Source organism: Arvicola amphibius, chromosome 12 (genome assembly GCF_903992535.2).
Source record: "Arvicola amphibius chromosome 12, mArvAmp1.2, whole genome shotgun sequence".
Classification (NCBI taxonomy): domain Eukaryota; kingdom Metazoa; phylum Chordata; class Mammalia; order Rodentia; family Cricetidae; genus Arvicola; species Arvicola amphibius.
In genome coordinates, this window is record NC_052058.2 from 91,937,441 (window position 1) to 91,956,657 (window position 19,217).

The window sequence follows — 19,217 nt, forward strand, 5'->3', positions numbered from 1 at the left end:
CATGCCCAGCTCGAGAATCTTTAAAAGCTGTGCCTTCTTAGAAAATTCTTAATAAATAGAGAAGGTGGGATAGCACATGCCTTTAACCTCTGCACTTGGCAGATCTCTGTGAGTTTGAGGCCAGCCTGGTCTACACATCATGTTCCAGGGCAGCCAGGGTTATAAGGTGAGACTCTGTCTCAAAGAATAAAGTAACATGAAGAAAATAACTTTAAAATGGTTTTGAGTGGCCAGAGAGATGGCTCAGTGGTTAAGAGCACTTGCTGCTCTTCCAAGACCGGAGTTTAGCTCCTAACACTCATGTAAGGGAGCTCACAACCATCTGTAGCTCCAGGTCCAGGGGATTTGACACCTCTGGTCTCTGAGAATATCTACACTCTCATGCACACGTATACATCAGATACATACATCTACATATAATGAATATAAAGAAAAAGAACAATAAAACTACCCCCAAAGAAAACAAACAACCCTATCTGGGGCCAGTGTGATGGATTCAAGGGTAAAATAAAAGTGTGGGCCTGGCCACCTGAGATTGAGCCCCAGAACCCATAGAAAGGTTTAAGGCGAGAACTGACTCCACACTGTTGTCCTTGACGTCCAAATATGTCACATATGCATGCATGATTTTGATGGGGTTGGGGACAGAGCTGACTCAGTGGTTTAGAGAGCACTTGCCAGTTCCCAGCACCCATGGTGACTTAGCAACCATCCCAGAGGACCCACCACCCTCTTCTGCCTGTGAGGGCACCAGGCACACAACTGGTACACATACATTCATGTAGGCGAAACACTCATACCTGGGAAATAAATGAACAAAACACTCATACATGAGAAATATATCTTAAGAAATAATTTTTTGAGGAGTAGCCATGTGGGTGGGTGGGGGGAGTAACTGAAAATTAAAATAATTATGTATCAATTTTTCTTAGCTATTTCAATTCAATACAGAATTCCTTGAAAACAAAAGACCAGATTAATATTCTTTTTTTTCTCTTTTTTTCTTTTTTTTTGGTTTTTCGAGACAGGGTTTCTCTGCAGCTTTAGAGCCTGTCCTGGAGCTAGCTCTTGTAGACCAGGCTGGTCTCAAACTCACAGAGATCCGCCTGCCTCTGCCTCCCGAGTGCTGGGATTAAAGGCGTGCGCCACCACCGCCGGGCCAGATTGATATTCTTTCAATTACTAAATATGCTATTGTGTGCACCGTGTGGTAGGGACTGAAAAATCAGCCTGCATAGCAAAACAATATCACAGACGTCAGAAGATCAAACATTTCTGATAAAGGTAGACACCAGTCACTCACTTCTCTGGGTCCAGCACTTAGCTGGTTCAGTTAAGAGAGTTCAGGGATTCTACTGGCTGCACAGAAAGGCGCAGTCTCAACATGAATGAAGGAGCACACAGAGAAGCTCACCAGCGCTATCTGCTGCTTGATGCGCTCTCGAGCCGCTCTGTCTTCTGCCTTTTCTCTGCTTCTTTCTTCTAACATTCTTTTTGCTAATTCCTCTTCTTGTTTCCTCTTATAATCCAACATTTCCTTTCCAGTTTTTCTCCTTTCAATTTCCTTCTTAATCTCTCTCTGAAATAAAGAAAAGTGTGGTGAACCCAAACCATAATCCAATCTCTGTCCCAGACAATATTCTGATGTATGGAAAGCTGATTGTAGAATATAGTTAAAAGAAAAGAATTTCAGCCTAGTGGTGGTGGAGTACACCTTTAATCCCAGATCTCAGGAGGTAGAGACAGGTGGATCTCTCTGAGTTCAAAACCAACCTGGACTACAGAGTGGGTTCTACAATACGCTCTAAAGCTACAGAGAAATCCTGTCTCAAAAACCACTACAAACCAAACCAAAGAAAATAAAACTTCAGAAAATATCTCCTGGTAAGATGGGTCAGTCAGTACAAGTGCCTAGCGCCAAAGTTTACACTATGGACCCAAATAATGAAAAGAGAAAATGGACTGCTGCAAGTTTTTCACTGATCTCCACATATGTGCCTATGCACATGTGTGTGCATGTGCACACACAAAAGAAAGTAATTTTTAAAAAAGAGCTGAAGAAGTCGGGTGGTGGTTGTGTAAGCCTTTATTCCCAGCACTCAGGAGACAGAGACAGGCAGATCTTTTTGAGTTCAAGACCAGCCTGGTTTACAAAGTGTGTTTCATGACAGCCAGAATACAACAGAGAAACCCTGTCTTGAAAAGAAAAATAAATAAATAAAATAAAAATGGAGCTAAAGAGATGACTCAGGCCCAGGCGGTGGTGGCGCACGCCTTTAATCCCGGCACTCACGAGTCAGAGGCAGGTGGATCTCTGTGAGTTTGAGGTTAGCCTGGTCTACAAGAGCTAGTTCCAGGACAGGATCCAAAGCTACAGAGAAACCCTGCCTTGAAAAACCAAAGAGAGAGAGAGGGTGGGGGGAAAGAGAGGGAGAGAGGGGGAGACATGGAGAGGGAGGGAGGGAGGGAGGGAGGGAGAGAGAGTACTCAGTTATTAAGCTCACTGGTTGTTCTTCCTAAAGACTTAGATATGATTTCCAGCAACCACATGACAGATCACAACTGTTCAGTTACAGAGGACCTGATGTCCTCTTCTGGCTTCCACAGGCACCAGGCATGCAAAGTGTTGTGAAAAATGCATGCAGGTAAAACACCGATAATATAAAATAATAAAAAAATACTTTTATTGACAGCATAATTAATGATCAAATGTCTATCAACTTGTAAACTTTTGTCAGTGGCTCTGTTAAGAATATCGTGTCCTCAATGTAATCTGTATCCAAGCAGAATTACAAGCCTTCAGATTCTACAGCAAATGTGATGCCCTCCAAGGACAACACGGCAATCAATTATTTGTCTTGAAAACAATGATAATCTAAATGAGACCCAAAAGAGATGGGCACAATTACTGTGAGAAAGATGGTGAGTATACTAGAATGCAACATTAGATAAAAAACTGAGGATGTCTACAAATTTGAATTTCCTCAAATCTAGCAATTTTAGATCAACTTCCTTTAGATACTTAATTTGAAAAGATCAGTCCACAGAGTGAAAAAAAAGATTATTCAATTGTTGCTGGTAATTTATAAAAAAAGAAAATAAACAGATAGCCATGGTAACTCCTTGCAACCCTATGATTTCTGGGCCAGTATAGATTGCATAGAAATCATGACAAACAGACAAGCAAACAATAACCAAGATCCTAAAATGTATACAATACAAACTGAGTGCAGAGAACAAATAATTTCCTCCAACACAATACAACACTGAGCTCTAAGGATATCACTCTGAGTCTGCTAAATTGGACAACAAATCATAAATTCCCTCAAGTAACAGAGTGAACCAATGCTAAGGGTGAGCTCTACCTGTTCTTCTTCCTTCCTTTTCTCTTCTCTCCTTTCTTCAAGCTTTTTTGTTAGTCTGTTTAAAAAAAAAAAAAAAACAAAACACCAAGATAGAGTCCATTATTCAAAACATAACTAAGAATTTTACTGGGGGGGTTGGGGGTGGAGAGGGCAGCAGACATGGTGGTGAATACCTTTAACATCAGCATTTAGGAAGCAGAGGCTAACTAGAGGCTACATAATCAGACTGTCTCAAAGTTTTATTTTGCTAAAACAAAGGGTAATATAGAAACCTAAACATAGCTCCCTGAAAGTACAGCAGTTTATCTGCCCACCTCCTGTCCTGTACAGAAATCTATGAACCCACAGGTGTCTAACAGAAGTTTATCATTTACTATTAGAGTCCTCACTTTTTGATGATTCTAATACTTGGAAAATATATTAATTTGAGATGGAGAAAAAGCTTAGCAGTTAACAGTTTATATTGTTCCTGCATTGAACCCAAGTTTGAGTCCCACAGCCCACTTCTTGAATCTCACCAACTGCCTGTATTTACAGCTGCAAGTGACCAAGAAGACACTAATTTCTTTGAAGAAATTTTACTTATGTTATTATTACTGTTTTGCAGAGCTTAGGATTTAACCCAGGACCTCATGTCAGCTAAGTATTCTAACACTGACTCTAGTTTCCTCTAAGAAGTATTTTGTTTTGTTGTTTTTTTGAGACAGGATTTCTCTGTGTAGCCATCCTGACTGTCCTAGAACTCATTCTGCAGACAACGCTGGCCTCAAACTCAAGAGATTCTCCTGTCTCTGCCTCCTGAGTGCTATGATTAAAGAAATACATAAAGGGGCAAATTTAATTTAAATTAACTAAATTAATTTCCTTTAAAGAAAAATTTAAAAAGCATTTTTAATTTTTTACCTAATATTAAAAGGTTTTAGGCTAGTATTAGAAATAGTAGTAATTAATTCATACTTTTTAATAACAGCATAACAAACACATTTCATAATTACCGTATTTTTATAAACCCTAACCTAGAAAGTACGAATCAGAGATGTTTACTATTAGTCCAACCAATAAAAAAAATGACGTTTAGTAGTTGTGCAGAACCCCATCTTAATACATATGCATAATATGATGTAAGTTTTTGTTCATCTGGAGCTTATTATTATTCTGGCATAAAGAAATATAAGCAAAAGTGACAGAAGGACACACATGCATAGAACGAAATGCTCAGGTCTATAGCTGACTGATAACTTCAATCATACAGAAAACCTGTACCCTAATTTTAATTTTCATGGAATAGTTGGGTTATTGAGGCAATCAAAAACTTAAACCTGCAATTCTGAGTCTTCATTTGCATTATATTTAGGTTTCATACAAGTTAACAAAATAACTAGAAACTGTAATTTTTTTTTAAACAAAATGTTATCTACAAAAGTAAAAGCAAACCTTTCTACTTTGACGGTGAGATCCTCTGCTGGTTTCTGGTTTGAACATCCAAGAGGCTCCTGGGAGGGATTGTCATGACCTGAGCATTCTCCTCCTTAATTATTAAAATAAAACAAAATAAGAATACTACAAATAATGCAACTTGTAAAAGATATAAACCATTTGTTAACTTTTTCTCTTGAATAGTAGTATGACATAAATGTACCACTGTGCCTAATGGAATGCCAAGCAAGCTAAGCTAAGCTAAGCCCTCATGTTTGGCTGGGTTTATCAGGGTGTAACCCCATTTGAAAGGCTTGCTATTATCTGTCTGGGATGCTACAGTGAGACTAAACCATGTCCTTAAATATGAAGTAAGGAATACTCTTCCTGTACCTGTTGCAGTATCTGACTTTGTGTCAGAAGCCGCTGGTGTCTCACAATGCTCTGTGTTTCTGGACTCAGTATTTTCACATACATCATTAGGTTCAAATGAGGCAGATGGGGTAGATACTGAACTTTCTGACTGGTTGTCATTTGTCACTGATGTTTCACCTTTTGATGAGTGCATCTCGGGAGAAAACATATTGCAACTTAACATGACACTCTATAGCCATTTAATGGTAGATTAGTCATCAACACACACACACACACACACACACACACACACACACACGAGTAGAAATACTAAACCCTCAGTAAGACAAATTGGAAATGGAGAGTCCAAAACAAAACAAAAAACATATTATGGCATGAACATGGGGGCACATCAGCCTTTAATCCCAGGCAGAGAAAAGTGGAAGGTTCAAGGCCAGTCTGAACTACATAGCAAGTTCCAGGACAGCCAGGGCTATCCACAGACCCTTCCTCAAAACAAAAACAAAAAAAAAATCACATTATGGAATTCAATTTTAAGTTGGCCAGAGCATAATTTTCCTTATTTGGTACTGGGGGATGAGCTGTATCTCCAGCCCATAAAAGGTTTTAAAGCAGAGTGATCATCTGACCAGGGGACGGGACTCAAGACATTTCCAAAGGCAAGGCAGATGAAGATGGGCAGTACCACCCTCAGGACAAGCTCACTTCTCTCAAGGGTCCCAAATCATTGCAGGTGTTGGCGAGACTGTTTCCTCTGATAGATGGGTCACTGGTTGGGATAATCTTTCTTTGTCAAGCTATAGGATTCAGAGGGCAGTTCTGTGTTATCTTCAGAGGGTATCCATTGTTTAAAATTGAGCTACCTCAAGGGCCTGCGATCAGAGAACATACACAGTTTGGGAAGCATCAATTTGGCCTGCCACAGTCCCTAAAACTCCAAACAGACAGTTGTGGGCACAGGAGAGAAGGACCCCATGGGCTGAGGCGTGCAGGTGGTAGGAAACTGGCTTGGACACTAGGAAATGTGTTAAGAGACATCCCTACACACTCAGTGGCCAGAAACAGAGTTCATCACCTGAGAATTAACCTGAAGCTTAAGAGCTCTGAACTTAAGGACAGTGAGTGAATCAAATCCTAGAGTCACTCTTCTTTCCTTCATTGCTGTAGTCAGTCTGAGAAGTAAGGTTCTAGGAGTGTAACTGATACTCACATTGGCATCCCTCTAGAAGGGTGACTAAAACTCAAAAGCCATACCAATCTCAGTGCTGTGGCTGCTTTCTACACTCAAATAATTAAATTAAAAAAATAGCCTTGTACCACAAAGTTCCAGAAAAATATGAACAATCCAAACCTTGAAGCAGCAGACAGCAAAAAATAATAAGGATGACATTAATGGCCAGGCAAAGTAGTGCCCTTAATCCCATCACCCAGGAGGCAGAGGCGAGCAGATCTCTGTGAGTTTGAGGCCAGCCCGGTATACAGAACGAGTTCTAGGACAGCCAAGGCTACACAGGGAGAAACCCTGCCTTGAAACCCCCCCGCAACCCCCCAAAAGTTCTGGTTCCTTCTTACTTGTTGGACTTTGTGAATTCTTGTAACAAGTTCTTCTGCGGAAACACTCCCTGCTATTACTTCCAAAGGGATTCCGCTGTCTCCTATAAAGAAGCTGGATGGAACGCACACTACAGGATCTGTACAGGCTAATTAAGTCTAACAATTCAGGCTTGAAACATGGAGTTTTATAAAATACAATAACAAAGCAAAACACATCACCTTAGTGGACTTTACAATGTGACTAGCATGTTCATGCCTCTAGTACATGTAATATATAAAATGATTTATGGTTTGAAGAGCATATAGGAGTGAAAAAATGCATTTCATTCTACATCATTATATCCATTTTGCCTGGAGTCACAGACTTTTAACATTTTAACCAAATTATCCCTTATTGCTCTTCAGATAGTCACATTACACAAGAAAAACATCAGGACTGGAGATATGGCTCAGTGGTTAAGAGCACTGACTGCTTTTCCAGAGGACCTGGGTTCAATTCTCAGCACCTATATGGTGGTTTACAACTGTCTGTAACTTCAGTTCTAGGGGACCCAACACCCTCACACAGGCATACATGCAGGCAAAACAGCAATGTACAGTAAACGTTAAAAAAAAATTAATCAAAAAAAGAAAACTTAAAAAAAACCCACATGATGGCCACAGCTGTCTGTAGTAACTCTAGTTCCACAGGACTCAACATCCTCAACCAGCTGTACATGGAGGCAAAATACCAATGCACATAAAATAAAAATAAATTTAAAAAAGGAAAAAAACCCACATCCTTTGCCATTAGCTATATAATGTATTATATATAGCTAATACAAAAGACTGCAACATTGCTTCTATCAAAAGGTAAGTTTTCCCAAATAAAACTAATTCCCAAATTTTTTAATTAAAAAAAGAAAAGCAAATATAATCTATATGAAACCAATTCTTCAATGAAAGGATACAAATTTGTGAAAATTGCAGACAAGCTTCACTGTAAAAAAAAAAAATCAAGAGAAAAATCACAACATGAATTCAATTGTGTTGCATTCATTAAATTTACTATACCAATCATATTTTAAAAATTACATAGGAATATGCTGGAAGGACAGAAATATGAATTTTATTTTACAAAACATTTTTGTTCTTTTTAATTTTTGTTTCATAACTTTCAGATTAAACAATCCTTTTTCTTATAACCCACAAAGTGGTGGCTGGGTTTGTAAATTAAAAATGTCCATCTTGCTGGGTGTGGTGGCATCCACCCTTAATCCCAGTGCCAGGGAGGCAGAGGTAGAATTTTTATGATTTCTAGGTCAGTGTGGTCTATATAGTGAGAAACCATCTGGAAAAAAAAATATTATCTCATGTTGCTTCCTTAAATAGTAAATACAATAAAAAATCTGGCGGCTGGAGAGATGGTTCAGTGGTGCTCTTCCAGAGGACCAGGTTTGACTTCTAGCACCCACGTGGTGGCTTACAACCATCTGTAACTCTGTTTTTAGGCAATCCAACACCCTTTTCCGACTTCTTTGGGCACTGCAAGCACATGGTGCACAGACATACATGCAAATACTCATATAATACACATAAAATAAAAAGATTAAAAAAACTTAGCTTGTAAAAAGATACAGTGACATAATACTCTGTAATAAGAAGGATTAAAACATCCTAAATATCCATCAAGAAAAACTATGTAAAATAATTAATGAGGGAAAGGTATAGAAAGTTGTTAAATCACATCTTTAACCTCAGCATTTTAATCTCAGAGGCAGGCGAGTTTTTGAGTTTGAGGCCAGTCTGGTCTACATACTGTGTTTCAAGACGTCAGAGCTAGAAAAACAAACAAACAAAAAAGTTGTCAAATAATAAAGTATAAATAGTAATCATAACAATATAATTTAAATTCCATTAACTGGATGTGAAGGTACACTCAAAAAATTAATAATTTAAGTTCCTAATATATCTTAGTGCCTTAGATATCTGTACCTATAAAATGAACATTCTTAATAGTTCAAGAATATCGTAAGTAACAACAAAAAAACATGATTAGAAATAAAATGCAGGGCTGGAGAGATGGCTCAGAGGTTAAGAGCACTGGCTGTTCTTCCGGAGGTCCTGAGTTCAATTCCCAGCAACCACATGGTGGCTCACAACCATCTGTACTGAGATCTGGCGCCCTCCTCTGGTGTGCGGGCATACATCGAGGCAGAATGTTGTATACATAATAAATAAATCTTAAAAAAAATTTAAAAAAAAGAAAAAAGAAATAAAATGCAATGAAACATTAAAGTATAAGCATACCTTTTGGTATCAATTTTAATTGCAACAAAATTGTTTGAAGATGCTTCTGTCACTTTCTCATCTTCCCAGCTTGCAGCCATCTGCGTGGACTGCTCATCATCACCTGTGAACATATTTCAAGGACTCTTAGAAATGCCGAGGTCAGGATTGCTAATTCTAAATTTCTTCCCCTGTGAAACTAGAACTCAAATAAAATGCAATCCATAAGTATTTTTTTTCAAATTTTATTTTATTTGTATAAGCTCTTTGCCTTGCATGTATTTAAGAGCATAACATGTGTGCAGTGCTTGAGGAGGCCAAAAGTTGTCTTTGGAAACCCTGAAAATGGAGTTACAACAGTTGTGAGCTACCATGTGAGTGCTAGGAACCAAACTGGTCCTTTGTAAGAACAGTAAATATTTTTCTCCTTCCTTTTTTTTTTTTTTTTTTTTAATCTGAGACAGGGTATCTATATAATCCTGGAACTCACTGTTTCTTCCTCCCAAGTGTTAGGATTAAAGGCATGCACTACCACACCCAGTTTAGCAAGAATTCTCTTAACTTCACCAAACTTGAAAACTGATCCTACTGAAGCTGTGGTTGTTGTCCCATAGCAGGATGAGTGCTTATCTAGAATGCACAAAACCTTTGGTTTGAACCCCCAACAGAGCAAACACAGAAACAAGCCCAAAACACTTTATCCATAACTTCAGTTGGTTATTTCAAAAATACATACAAATGTAACTACTGCTTATTATAGCTTCCACTGCTACAACATTTAGCAAAGCTAAAGCAGATAAATAAAGAAACCTAAATGAGTCTTCCTTGCTAGGTCATTTTTTAAAGACATTTATTTTTATTTTATGTGTGTTTTGTCTGTATAAATACACACACACACACATATAAATCACACGTATTTATATCTAGTACTCAAAGAGGCCAGAAAGGCCAGGCAATAATGGCGCACACTTTTATCCCAGCACTCAGGAGGCAGAGGCAGGCAATTCTCTTGAATGTGAGGCTAGTTGGGTCTACAGAGTGAGTTCCAGGACAGCCAGGGCTACATGAAGAAACCCTGTGTGTGTGGTGGTGGGAGGGGGATAGGGGGTGAGGGGAAGATTGCGGAAGAGGACAGAGAGAACCTCAGATCTCCTGGAACCGGAATTATGAACAGTTGTAAACTACAATGCAATGCTGGGAACTGAACCTGGGTCCTGTGAAAGAAGAATAAGTGCTCTTAGCTTGTACAGTCCCACTAGGGTATCTATTCTTTTTTTTTTTTTTTTTTTTGGTTTTTCGAGACAGGGTTTCTCTGTGGCTTTGGAGCCTGTCCTGGAACTAGCTCTTGTAGATCAGGCTGGTCTCGAACTCACAGAGATCCGCCTGCCTCTGCCTCCCGAGTGCTGGGATTAAAGGCGTGCGCCACCACTGCCCGGCTAGGGTATCTATTCTTACACAGCAATTGTCTACCATGGAGCTTCTGGGAACTAAACTTGGGGCCTCTTTAAGAGCAGCAAATGCTCTTTTCTACTGAACCATCACTACAGCACCACTTAACACTAACTTGCAATGAAAACCATCACAGGTCACCCACCTTCTAATACACTATGCACCTTAATTATCTTTATTGTTTATTGTCTTTTTCTCCCAATTAGAAAATAGTCCATGAAAGCAAAGACAGATTTTCATGTTATCTTATGACTGAAATCCCTACAACAGAACCTGTAGCAATTAAGTATCTAGGCATACAGCAGGTATTCAGTGTTTATTGGAATGAACATTTAAATGTCTAGCATAGTGAGCATACAGGCGTGCCTACAATACTTGACTACACATCTGAATGAGAGCTGTGGAGGCTGAAAAATGCAGGCCCATTTCTACCTTGTCTGAAGGTCAGAGTTTGGAGAATGACAGGTATAATTGCACCTCCTAATTCAGAAGGTCTTTTGAAATTAAGATAGCTCAACACCATCCTGACAGGCAGTCAGGATATGCAAATGTACTTCTGCTCCTTCTATTGTAACTATGAGGTCACTTAGGGAAGGGCAGGTCTTCAGCATACCTGACCTAGAGCATATTATAGCTACCTAGATGACAGAATGCTAATGATTTAATGTCTCAGAGTGATAAGGCCATTGACTGTTAGTTATCCGATGTATCATGTTAATAAGTCTTTTGTTACCTTCTCCCTCAGTTTACTTTGGGTATAAAAGCTGGGGAAAAATAAACCCGATGAATTTCAGGATTTCAGTCACTGAAATGCCCTCCCAATACTTTCTATGTTTTCTGTCCTATTATTTTTATGTGCCTTCATATTCTTTACTTATATTTCTTCAATTCCCACACCCCTACCCTAGTAAGAAGTATTTTTGTTGAGGCCAGTCCTCGACAGAGAGCCTATGAAAATTTTGGACATGGAAATGGGACAGATCAAAACCAGTAAGAATACCCTTTTGACTAACTCATGGAAGTTACAACAAAGAAAATAAAGGAAAGTTGCCATTTGCAAATGAGAGCATTCTGAATGAGTTTCCACAGACAATGGAGTAGGAAGAAATAATAAATTCTTAAGAAAATGACTCAACTATCAACCTAAAAAAAGCTACTTAAAACATTCTTTCTGTAAGCATTTCAAGGAGGCAGTAAAGAGTTAGAAATCTTATGTAATCATTCTTTTATTTACTATTTTATTTTATTTCAGTTCTTCTATTCTGGCATTAGGCTTATGTACTAGATATAAAACACTGTTCCCAACACAGCTTAAAACCTAATGATATGGCTGGAGAGCTGGCTCAAAGGTTAAGAGCACTGGCTACTCTTCCAGAGGACCTGGGTTCAATTCCCAGCACCCACATGCCAGGTGCACAACTGTCTGTATCTCTGGTTCCTGATGTGGGATGTCCTTCTGTGTATGTGTTGCTTTTATTGGTTGATGAATAAAGCTATTTGGGCCAATGGCTTAGCAGAGTAAAGCCAGGTGGGAAATCAGAAGAGATAGAAGAGTAGGCAGAGTCAGGGAGACGCCATGTAGCTGCTTAAGGAAGACTCTGGAGCCTTACTGGTAGGTCATAGCCTCATGGTGATACATAGATTAACAGAAATGGGTTAATTTAAGATGTAAGAGCTAACTAGGATTACGCCTAAGCTATTGGCCAAGCAGTATTGTAATTAATATAGTTTCTGTGTGATTATTAAGATCTGGGCGGCTGGGAAACAAATGTGCAGTCTCCATTTACAGGTTACAGGGGATCTGACACTCTCACACAGACATACATGCAGGCAAAACACCAATGCACATAAAATAAAAATGAATAAATTAAAAGAGAGAGAGAGAGAGAGAGAGAGAGAGAGAGAGAGAGAGAGAGTATCTTCAAACAAGTAGACAACTACCAACTCATAAAGCAGTAATTGCTATGAATGAGCGTGTTTAGGTTTGGGAAGACAGTGCTGTTAGTAACAAGATCTGAGTTTGATTCCCAGGATATGAGCACACATACAAATAAATAAAATCTATCATGGTCAGAGAAGACTTTTCTGAGATGACTTTTCTCTCTCTCTTTTTATTTCCTTTTTCCGAGACAGGGTTTCTCTACATAGCCCAGGATGTACTGGAACGCACTATGTAGACCAGGATAGCCTTGAATTCCCGAGTGCTGGGATTAAAGACATGCACCACCACATCCATCTCTAAGGTGACATTTAAGATAGGACCAAAGAATTGAGCCATACCAAATACAGAAAAGTTCACCATGCAGAAAGAATACATATACAGAGAAAGATCTGTGTGGCTGGGAAAATAATAAACAATGGAGAATATGAGAGAAATGAAACTGAAAAGCTAATGAGGACTACCCACATCATGGATTATCTAAGAGAATGTACAATGGTGACATTTAGCTAGAAACCCTGAGGGAGAATAACAAATGAAGGCAATAAACATATTTAAGCTTGAGTCAATCCTAAACAGACTACGTTTTTGTTTTGCTATTTAGTAAAGCATAGCACCTTACACTGGTTAGGTCAGGGTCCCAGAGTCACAGTCCCACTGACACTATCTGTTCCTGACTCAGCCTTGTGATGGCGACAGCAGAAGCTCATTTTCTACTTATTATTTATTTATTTATTTATTTATTTATTTAGGTTTTTCAAGACAGGGTTTCTCTCTGTAACACTCCTGCCTGTCCTGGGACTTGCTTTGTAGACCAGGCTGGCCTCAAACTCACAGAGATCCACCTGTCTTTGCCTCTCGAGTGCTGGGATTAAAAGCATGCACCACCACCACCTGGTTGAGAAGCTTCTTAACACTAAGTTCCACTAGAATTACCAGTTGCCATTGTCAGTATCTTTTGTTTCTTAATTTTAATCAAATTATCACCCACATTTTAAAATCAGGTGACCCTAAGATTTTAGGAGAACACATGGTAGCAACAACATCCAAAGTGAAGACACTTAAAGTGTGCCAACAAACTCTGAAGCACAGACAGCTGCAGTCTTTCACCACCCAATCTAAGGAAGAAATCTCAAATGCTCAAACCTTATAGGCTTTGTGATCTATGCTAACCAAAGAGGGCAGCCAACAGTATCAGACATGAACAATTTTTAGCCTGCCACAGAACACACTGACTAGACAGACAGCTTTGCTACAGTCTTCTCATCAGATTTTTGTACTATGGCACAACTATCTTTACATCTTTCAGTTAAAACAGCCAAAACTAGAAATTCCTGTTAATTTAGCTGAAGTATCTCTAGCTTCTAATACAACTCTACAATTATTTAATTTTTAATTAAATTAAATATTTAATTTTACTTCACTCATGAAAATTTTATCAATCAAAGCCAGAAGCCGTAGCCCACGCTTAAAGTCCTAGATACTTAGGAGGCTGAGGCTAGGAGGATTACTAAGTCCAGGACTTGGAGGACAGCCTGAGCAATAGCAAGACTTAGCCTCTAAAAAAGTAAAAGAAAACAATTTCATAAAAACTTGCCTAAAACTTTTTCCCTGAAATATTTTTTAAAAAATATATATGTGTTTATGTAGATCACATATGTACAGAAGAGGAATCAAATCCCCTAGACTTGGAGTTGTAGATGGTTCTAAGTTGCACATGGGTCCTCTGCAGAAGCAGTAAACACTCTTAACCACTGAGCCATATCTCCAGTCTCTGTATATAGTGTGTGTACCTGAAATAGTTTTTTGAACACTCTTGAAACCACTCCCTCTAGCTATAGCTACCTTTTACATTTCTTAATAAGTTGAATTTTGTTTGTTTCATTTTTAGAGACAGGGTTTCTCTATGTAGCCTTGGCTGTCCTGGAACTCAACGCTGTAGACCAGGCTGGCCTTGAACTCACAGAGATCCATCTGCCTCTGTCTCCCAAGTGCTAGAATTAAAGGTATGTGACCATCACCCAGCAATAAACTGAATTTTTATATATAAGTTGAATTTTTTAAAGGTTGATATATTATTAATGGGATCTCAGGTCAAGAAAATCCTAAGTTCTAGACTTATTCTTCAAGTTAAGAACAAAGCTCTAGGAGGCTGGAGAGATGGCTCAGAGGTTAAGAGCACTGGCTGCTCTTCCGGAGGTCCTGAGTTCAATTCCCAGCACCACATGGTGGCTCACAACAACTGTACTGAGATCTGGTGCCTTCCTCTGGCGTGCGGGCATACATTGAGGCAGAATGTTGTATACATGATAAATAAATAAACCTTAAAAAAAAACAAAGCTCTAGGGTCCAGGCATATATAACTGTGTGTCAAAGCATAGAGAATAGCTATGTCTATGGCACAATATAAAGTCCTGTGAACTTGTATAAAATATCTTGAGGCCGGGCGGTGGTGGCGCACGCCTTTAATCCCAGCACTTGGGAGGCAGAGGCAGGCGGATCTCTGTGAGTTCAAGGCCAGCCTGGTCTACAAGAGCTAGTTCCAGGACAGGCTCTAAAAAAGCTGCAGAGAAACCCTGTCTCGAAAAAAAAAAAAAAAAAAAAAAAAAATCTTGAGGACTATTTGGCTGGGGATGGGGTGATGAAGGTGATGTAACTTGATTTTGAGGTTCTAAGGTGTGAACACCATAGACAGCAGTGTCCTGTCAAAAGATGGGGCCTTACCAATTAGGTGCTACCAGAATGTTGCTACTTTATGATCCCAGTGTCTATACATTTTTTTATTTTTATTTATTTTATTTTACTGGTTTTTCGAGACAGGGTTTCTCTGTAGTTTTGGAGCCTGTCTTGGAACTAGCTCTTGTAGACCAGTAGGCCTCAAACTCACAGAGATCCGCCTGCCTCTGCCTCCCGAGTGATGGGATTAAAGAATATATAGCTGTGTCTATACATTCTTAGAGCAACATTTATCCTACTTTGTGTGGGGATGACCTAGCTAAAACTCTAGAAGGTCTTGGAAGAGGTTAAGGGACAGACTCCACTGTCCATTCCTAACAGTATTTCTGCATTCAATGGTTGATGATATTCTAAATATATCTAATACCAGCAAATTTCAGTAAAGTTAACTGAGGAATGTGTATATTTCTACAGCTTTCAAATATTTGTTAATCAAACTAGCAAGTTAGACTAGGGGTCTAGCTCTTTAGTAGAACAATTACCTGGCATGAATGAAGCCCCAGGTTTGGACCCACCCATGAAGGGGAACTTTTTTCTTTCAAGTTAACCGATTGCCTTAGCACTTTTTAGGAATGGTTAAGTATGATCAATCGCATGTTCTCTGCTAAAAAACATGGATACTATGATTCTAGAGTTTATTTATTCAATTTATTTTACCATATAACCTAAAACTGTTCTTTTCCTTCTTTTTCTTTTCTTTCTTTCTTTTTTTTTTTGAGATGGGTTTCTCTTTGTAACCCTGGTTGTCCAGGAACTCACTCTGTAGACAGGGCTAGCCTCAAACTCGGAGTTTCCTGCCTCTGCCTCCTGAGTGCTAGGCGTAAAAGCGTGTACCACCACCACACGGCTGTTTGTTGTTGTTGTTTTTGTCTTTAAAAAACAAAGAAAAAAAGCCTCCAGATATAATCTATGCATCTGGAAGGCTGAAGCAGGAAGACAATTATGAGTCTGGGGTCAGCCTAGACTACAAAGAAGACCCTGTCTCAAAAACAAATGAACAAAGGGCAAGATACTTTTTCTGAGTGATAAAATATTTTACTGTTAAACCGGGCGGTGGTGGAGCACGCCTTTAATCCTAGCACTTGGGAGGCAGAGGCAGGTGGATCTCTGAGTTCAAGGCCAACCTGGTCTACAAGAGCTAGTTCCAAGACAGGCTCTAGAAACTACAGGGAAACCCTGTCTCGAAAAAAACAACAAAAAAAAATTTACTGTTAAGCCAGGTATGTGATGCACACCTTTGATTCCAGTACCTGGGAGGCAAAGGTAGACAGATCTCTGAGTAGTTTAACCCTGTAAAAATAAAATTCCCCTCACTGTTGAACTGTAAATTTTAACCTGGTGTGGTTGCACAAGTCTATAATCCCAACACTTGGGAGATGGTGGAGGAGAACCAGGAGCTCAAGGCCAGCCTGGGTTATCTGTGAGATCCTGTCTCAAATAAATAAAAACCAACCAACCAATTTTTCTAAGCCTGGTTCAAGTTACTTTACAACACTGGACCTAAGATGTTCAAGTATAGAAACAGTAAAAATAAAATACCACATACTTCCCCCCCCCCCCAAAAAAAACCGCTACTGAAATTTTGTGAAGAACACAAGTTTAAAATGTTATAAACTAGGGTTGTAGAGATAGTTTAGTAGTTAAAAGCACTAGCTGCCTTTCAGAGGACCTGGGTTCAATTCCCAAATCCACGTGATGGCTTACAACCATATTAAAATCTCATAAAACCTATTGACTTCACACTATAGTGTCATATTCTTTTCATTCTTATGTGACTATTGTCCTTACTGGATTACAAGACTTATTTATTTATTTGATGCATAATACAACATCAATAGAATCCGAATGATTTATGCTCTAACTTAACAGTATCAAGCTAAAACAAAACAATCAGACATTTAAATTTTAAGGCTAAATAAATTCATATTTCAGTCATTTTTCTTTACAACAATGGACAAATTATAGAATTATAAAGATGATTCTATAATTATATAATTATATAATTATATAAGATTATATAGAATTATAAAATTATAGAATTACAAATTATAGAGATGAGGGTCAATTATGAGTACAATGTTACTACACTTCAAGGGCTGGAGAGATAGCTCAGCAGTTAAGGGCACTAATGGCTGCTTTTCCTGAGGACCCGAGTTCAATTCCCAGCACCCACACGGCAGTTCACACCTGTCCATAACTCCAGTTCCAGGACTTTTGACACCCTCAAACAGACATACATGCAGGCAAGACACTAATGAACATAAAATTAAAAAAATACACTTCAAATTAACAGTTGTCACCCAAATTGTTCCATGAAACAAGAATGTAAACTACAGAAGCAGATGGTTGGCTGCAAATATACAAGACTGCAGAAATAAAACAGATTATGGAACAAATAATACAGAGAAACGTAGGGTAATGAGTTAGCACATGTCTGGAAAACTAGACTTTACATTAGAAGATAAGTAAGAATTACGACTGAATACGTACTTTTAAAACTATGTTAAGAGAGTGTGTGTGTGTATAGTCAACTTGTAATAAATCTAAGTTATATCTTAGATTACCCTCCTAGGGCTATCATAAAAGATTACCCCTCTACGAAGCTTATGTTTCAGGAACATTCTAAGACAGCTGCTGTGGACATCAAGTGGTTTCTTTGTGGCTTACCGATGACACAGCTTTCTTGACAGCTCACAACTAATTAGACCCAACTGTCTGCCTAGTGGCTCGTCCCAATCCCACCTGCACATCAAGAATTAAAAGCACGTCCAAGCCCTCTGAAAGGGGGACCCTAGAGGGATCAAGGGGGAACCGGTGCGGAGGGTTTATGGGGGTCTGCCGGCGACAAACCGACTGCCGGGGCCTGCAGGGCGCTTCTCCTCGCAGGGTTCAGTGTTTGGGGACAGGGCCTGGACTGCGCTTCCCACACAGAAGCACAGGGGTCAGGCCGGCGTCCCAAACAGAGCCAGAGCCACCGAGGAGTCCCGAGCCCGCCCGCGGTCTGAAGAAGCTTGGCGTCCTGGTCGGTCCCGCAGCCGGGCAAACCCGGAGCCAAGCAACAGAAAACCTAACTGGCCCGATCGGAGACGAGCGGACCCGAACAGACCCGAGCGGAGTTGGCGACAGGCTTAAGCTGTCCGAGCCCCGCCGCGGCGCAGGTCCTCCCACCTGGGCCACTCGACGCTAACGAGAACCAGGAAAAACCCCCTACTCGGTTCCCTCCTTCTCAGGCCCACTCCCCAGTCACCTGCCACGAACACCACGAAGACCGCGCCGCTCCTCTTAGCCGACGCGATGGCCGCCGGAATGGCGCCCTGGAACCACAGCATCGCTCCCCTCAGGCCCAGGCGCTCGCTCGGTGTGTCGTCGCCGCGGTCCCGCAGCCGGGCCCGCCCTCCTCGTTTTCCGGCCTCGCGGCCCGGGGAACCACCGGCTGGTCGGACGCCGCGTCTGAGGATCCAGCTTCTCACCGACTCGTAAGCCCGACAGCCGCCCCCCTGGGGACGCGCACAAGAGCGCGCTCGGCAGGAAAAGCACGCTCCCGTGTCACGTGACAACACACGTCGTCCGGGGTCGCGCGCTCCCGTGCCTGGTTGGCTAGGTAATTCCGCTTGCGCGCGCGCCCGCAAAGCCAGGTTCCGAGTCCAGGAAGTGGAAGGCTGCTTCAGGAAGGATGACTAACCGCTACGGCACGTTGACGTCGCCTGCCGTGAGGCTCCCTGGGAATTGTAGTCTTTCGAGCCTTGTTTATTTCCTTGTTGTTGAACTATAAACGACGAAAGGGGGCAGTAATGGGCGCCACAACGCTGTAAGAGTAAATGCTAGATAGCGAGTTGCTATCACTCTTTTACTTTGTTCCACAAAGAAATAAAAATAAGCCTTACAGGGGCTTACCGGAAGCCTTTGGTTTCTATTTAGTGTGACCTGTGAAAAAGACAGAGTGGCATGGTGGCGCATGCCTTTGATCCCAAGCACTCTGGAGGCAGAGGTGGCTGGATCTTTGAGAGCTGGAGTCCAGCCTGGTCTAAATGGTGAGTTCCAGGACACGAAGGATATGTAGAGAAACCCTGAATCAAAAAACAAACAAACAAACGAAAGCAGAAAAAGACTGCATA

The 19,217-nt window shown here is 40.3% G+C and overlaps 1 protein-coding gene across 1 annotated transcript in view; it reads right to left on the bottom strand.

Annotated features, from left to right (window-relative positions):
• The window catches only part of Ubxn4 (UBX domain protein 4), a 33,720-nt gene extending 15,076 nt beyond the window's left edge, over positions 1–18,644 (bottom strand). The window contains exons 1-8 of the mRNA XM_038349042.1: positions 18,350–18,644; positions 9,000–9,102; positions 7,661–7,689; positions 6,729–6,847; positions 5,175–5,349; positions 4,800–4,893; positions 3,366–3,420; positions 1,415–1,579 (exon numbers count right to left, since the gene is read on the bottom strand). Of these exons, the coding sequence (XP_038204970.1) occupies positions 1,415–1,579; positions 3,366–3,420; positions 4,800–4,893; positions 5,175–5,349; positions 6,729–6,847; positions 7,661–7,689; positions 9,000–9,102; positions 18,350–18,431 (822 nt within the window). The 5' untranslated portion in view covers positions 18,432–18,644. The remainder of the gene's footprint in view (positions 1–1,414; positions 1,580–3,365; positions 3,421–4,799; positions 4,894–5,174; positions 5,350–6,728; positions 6,848–7,660; positions 7,690–8,999; positions 9,103–18,349) is intronic.
• Between the last annotated feature and the right edge of the window lie 573 nt (positions 18,645–19,217).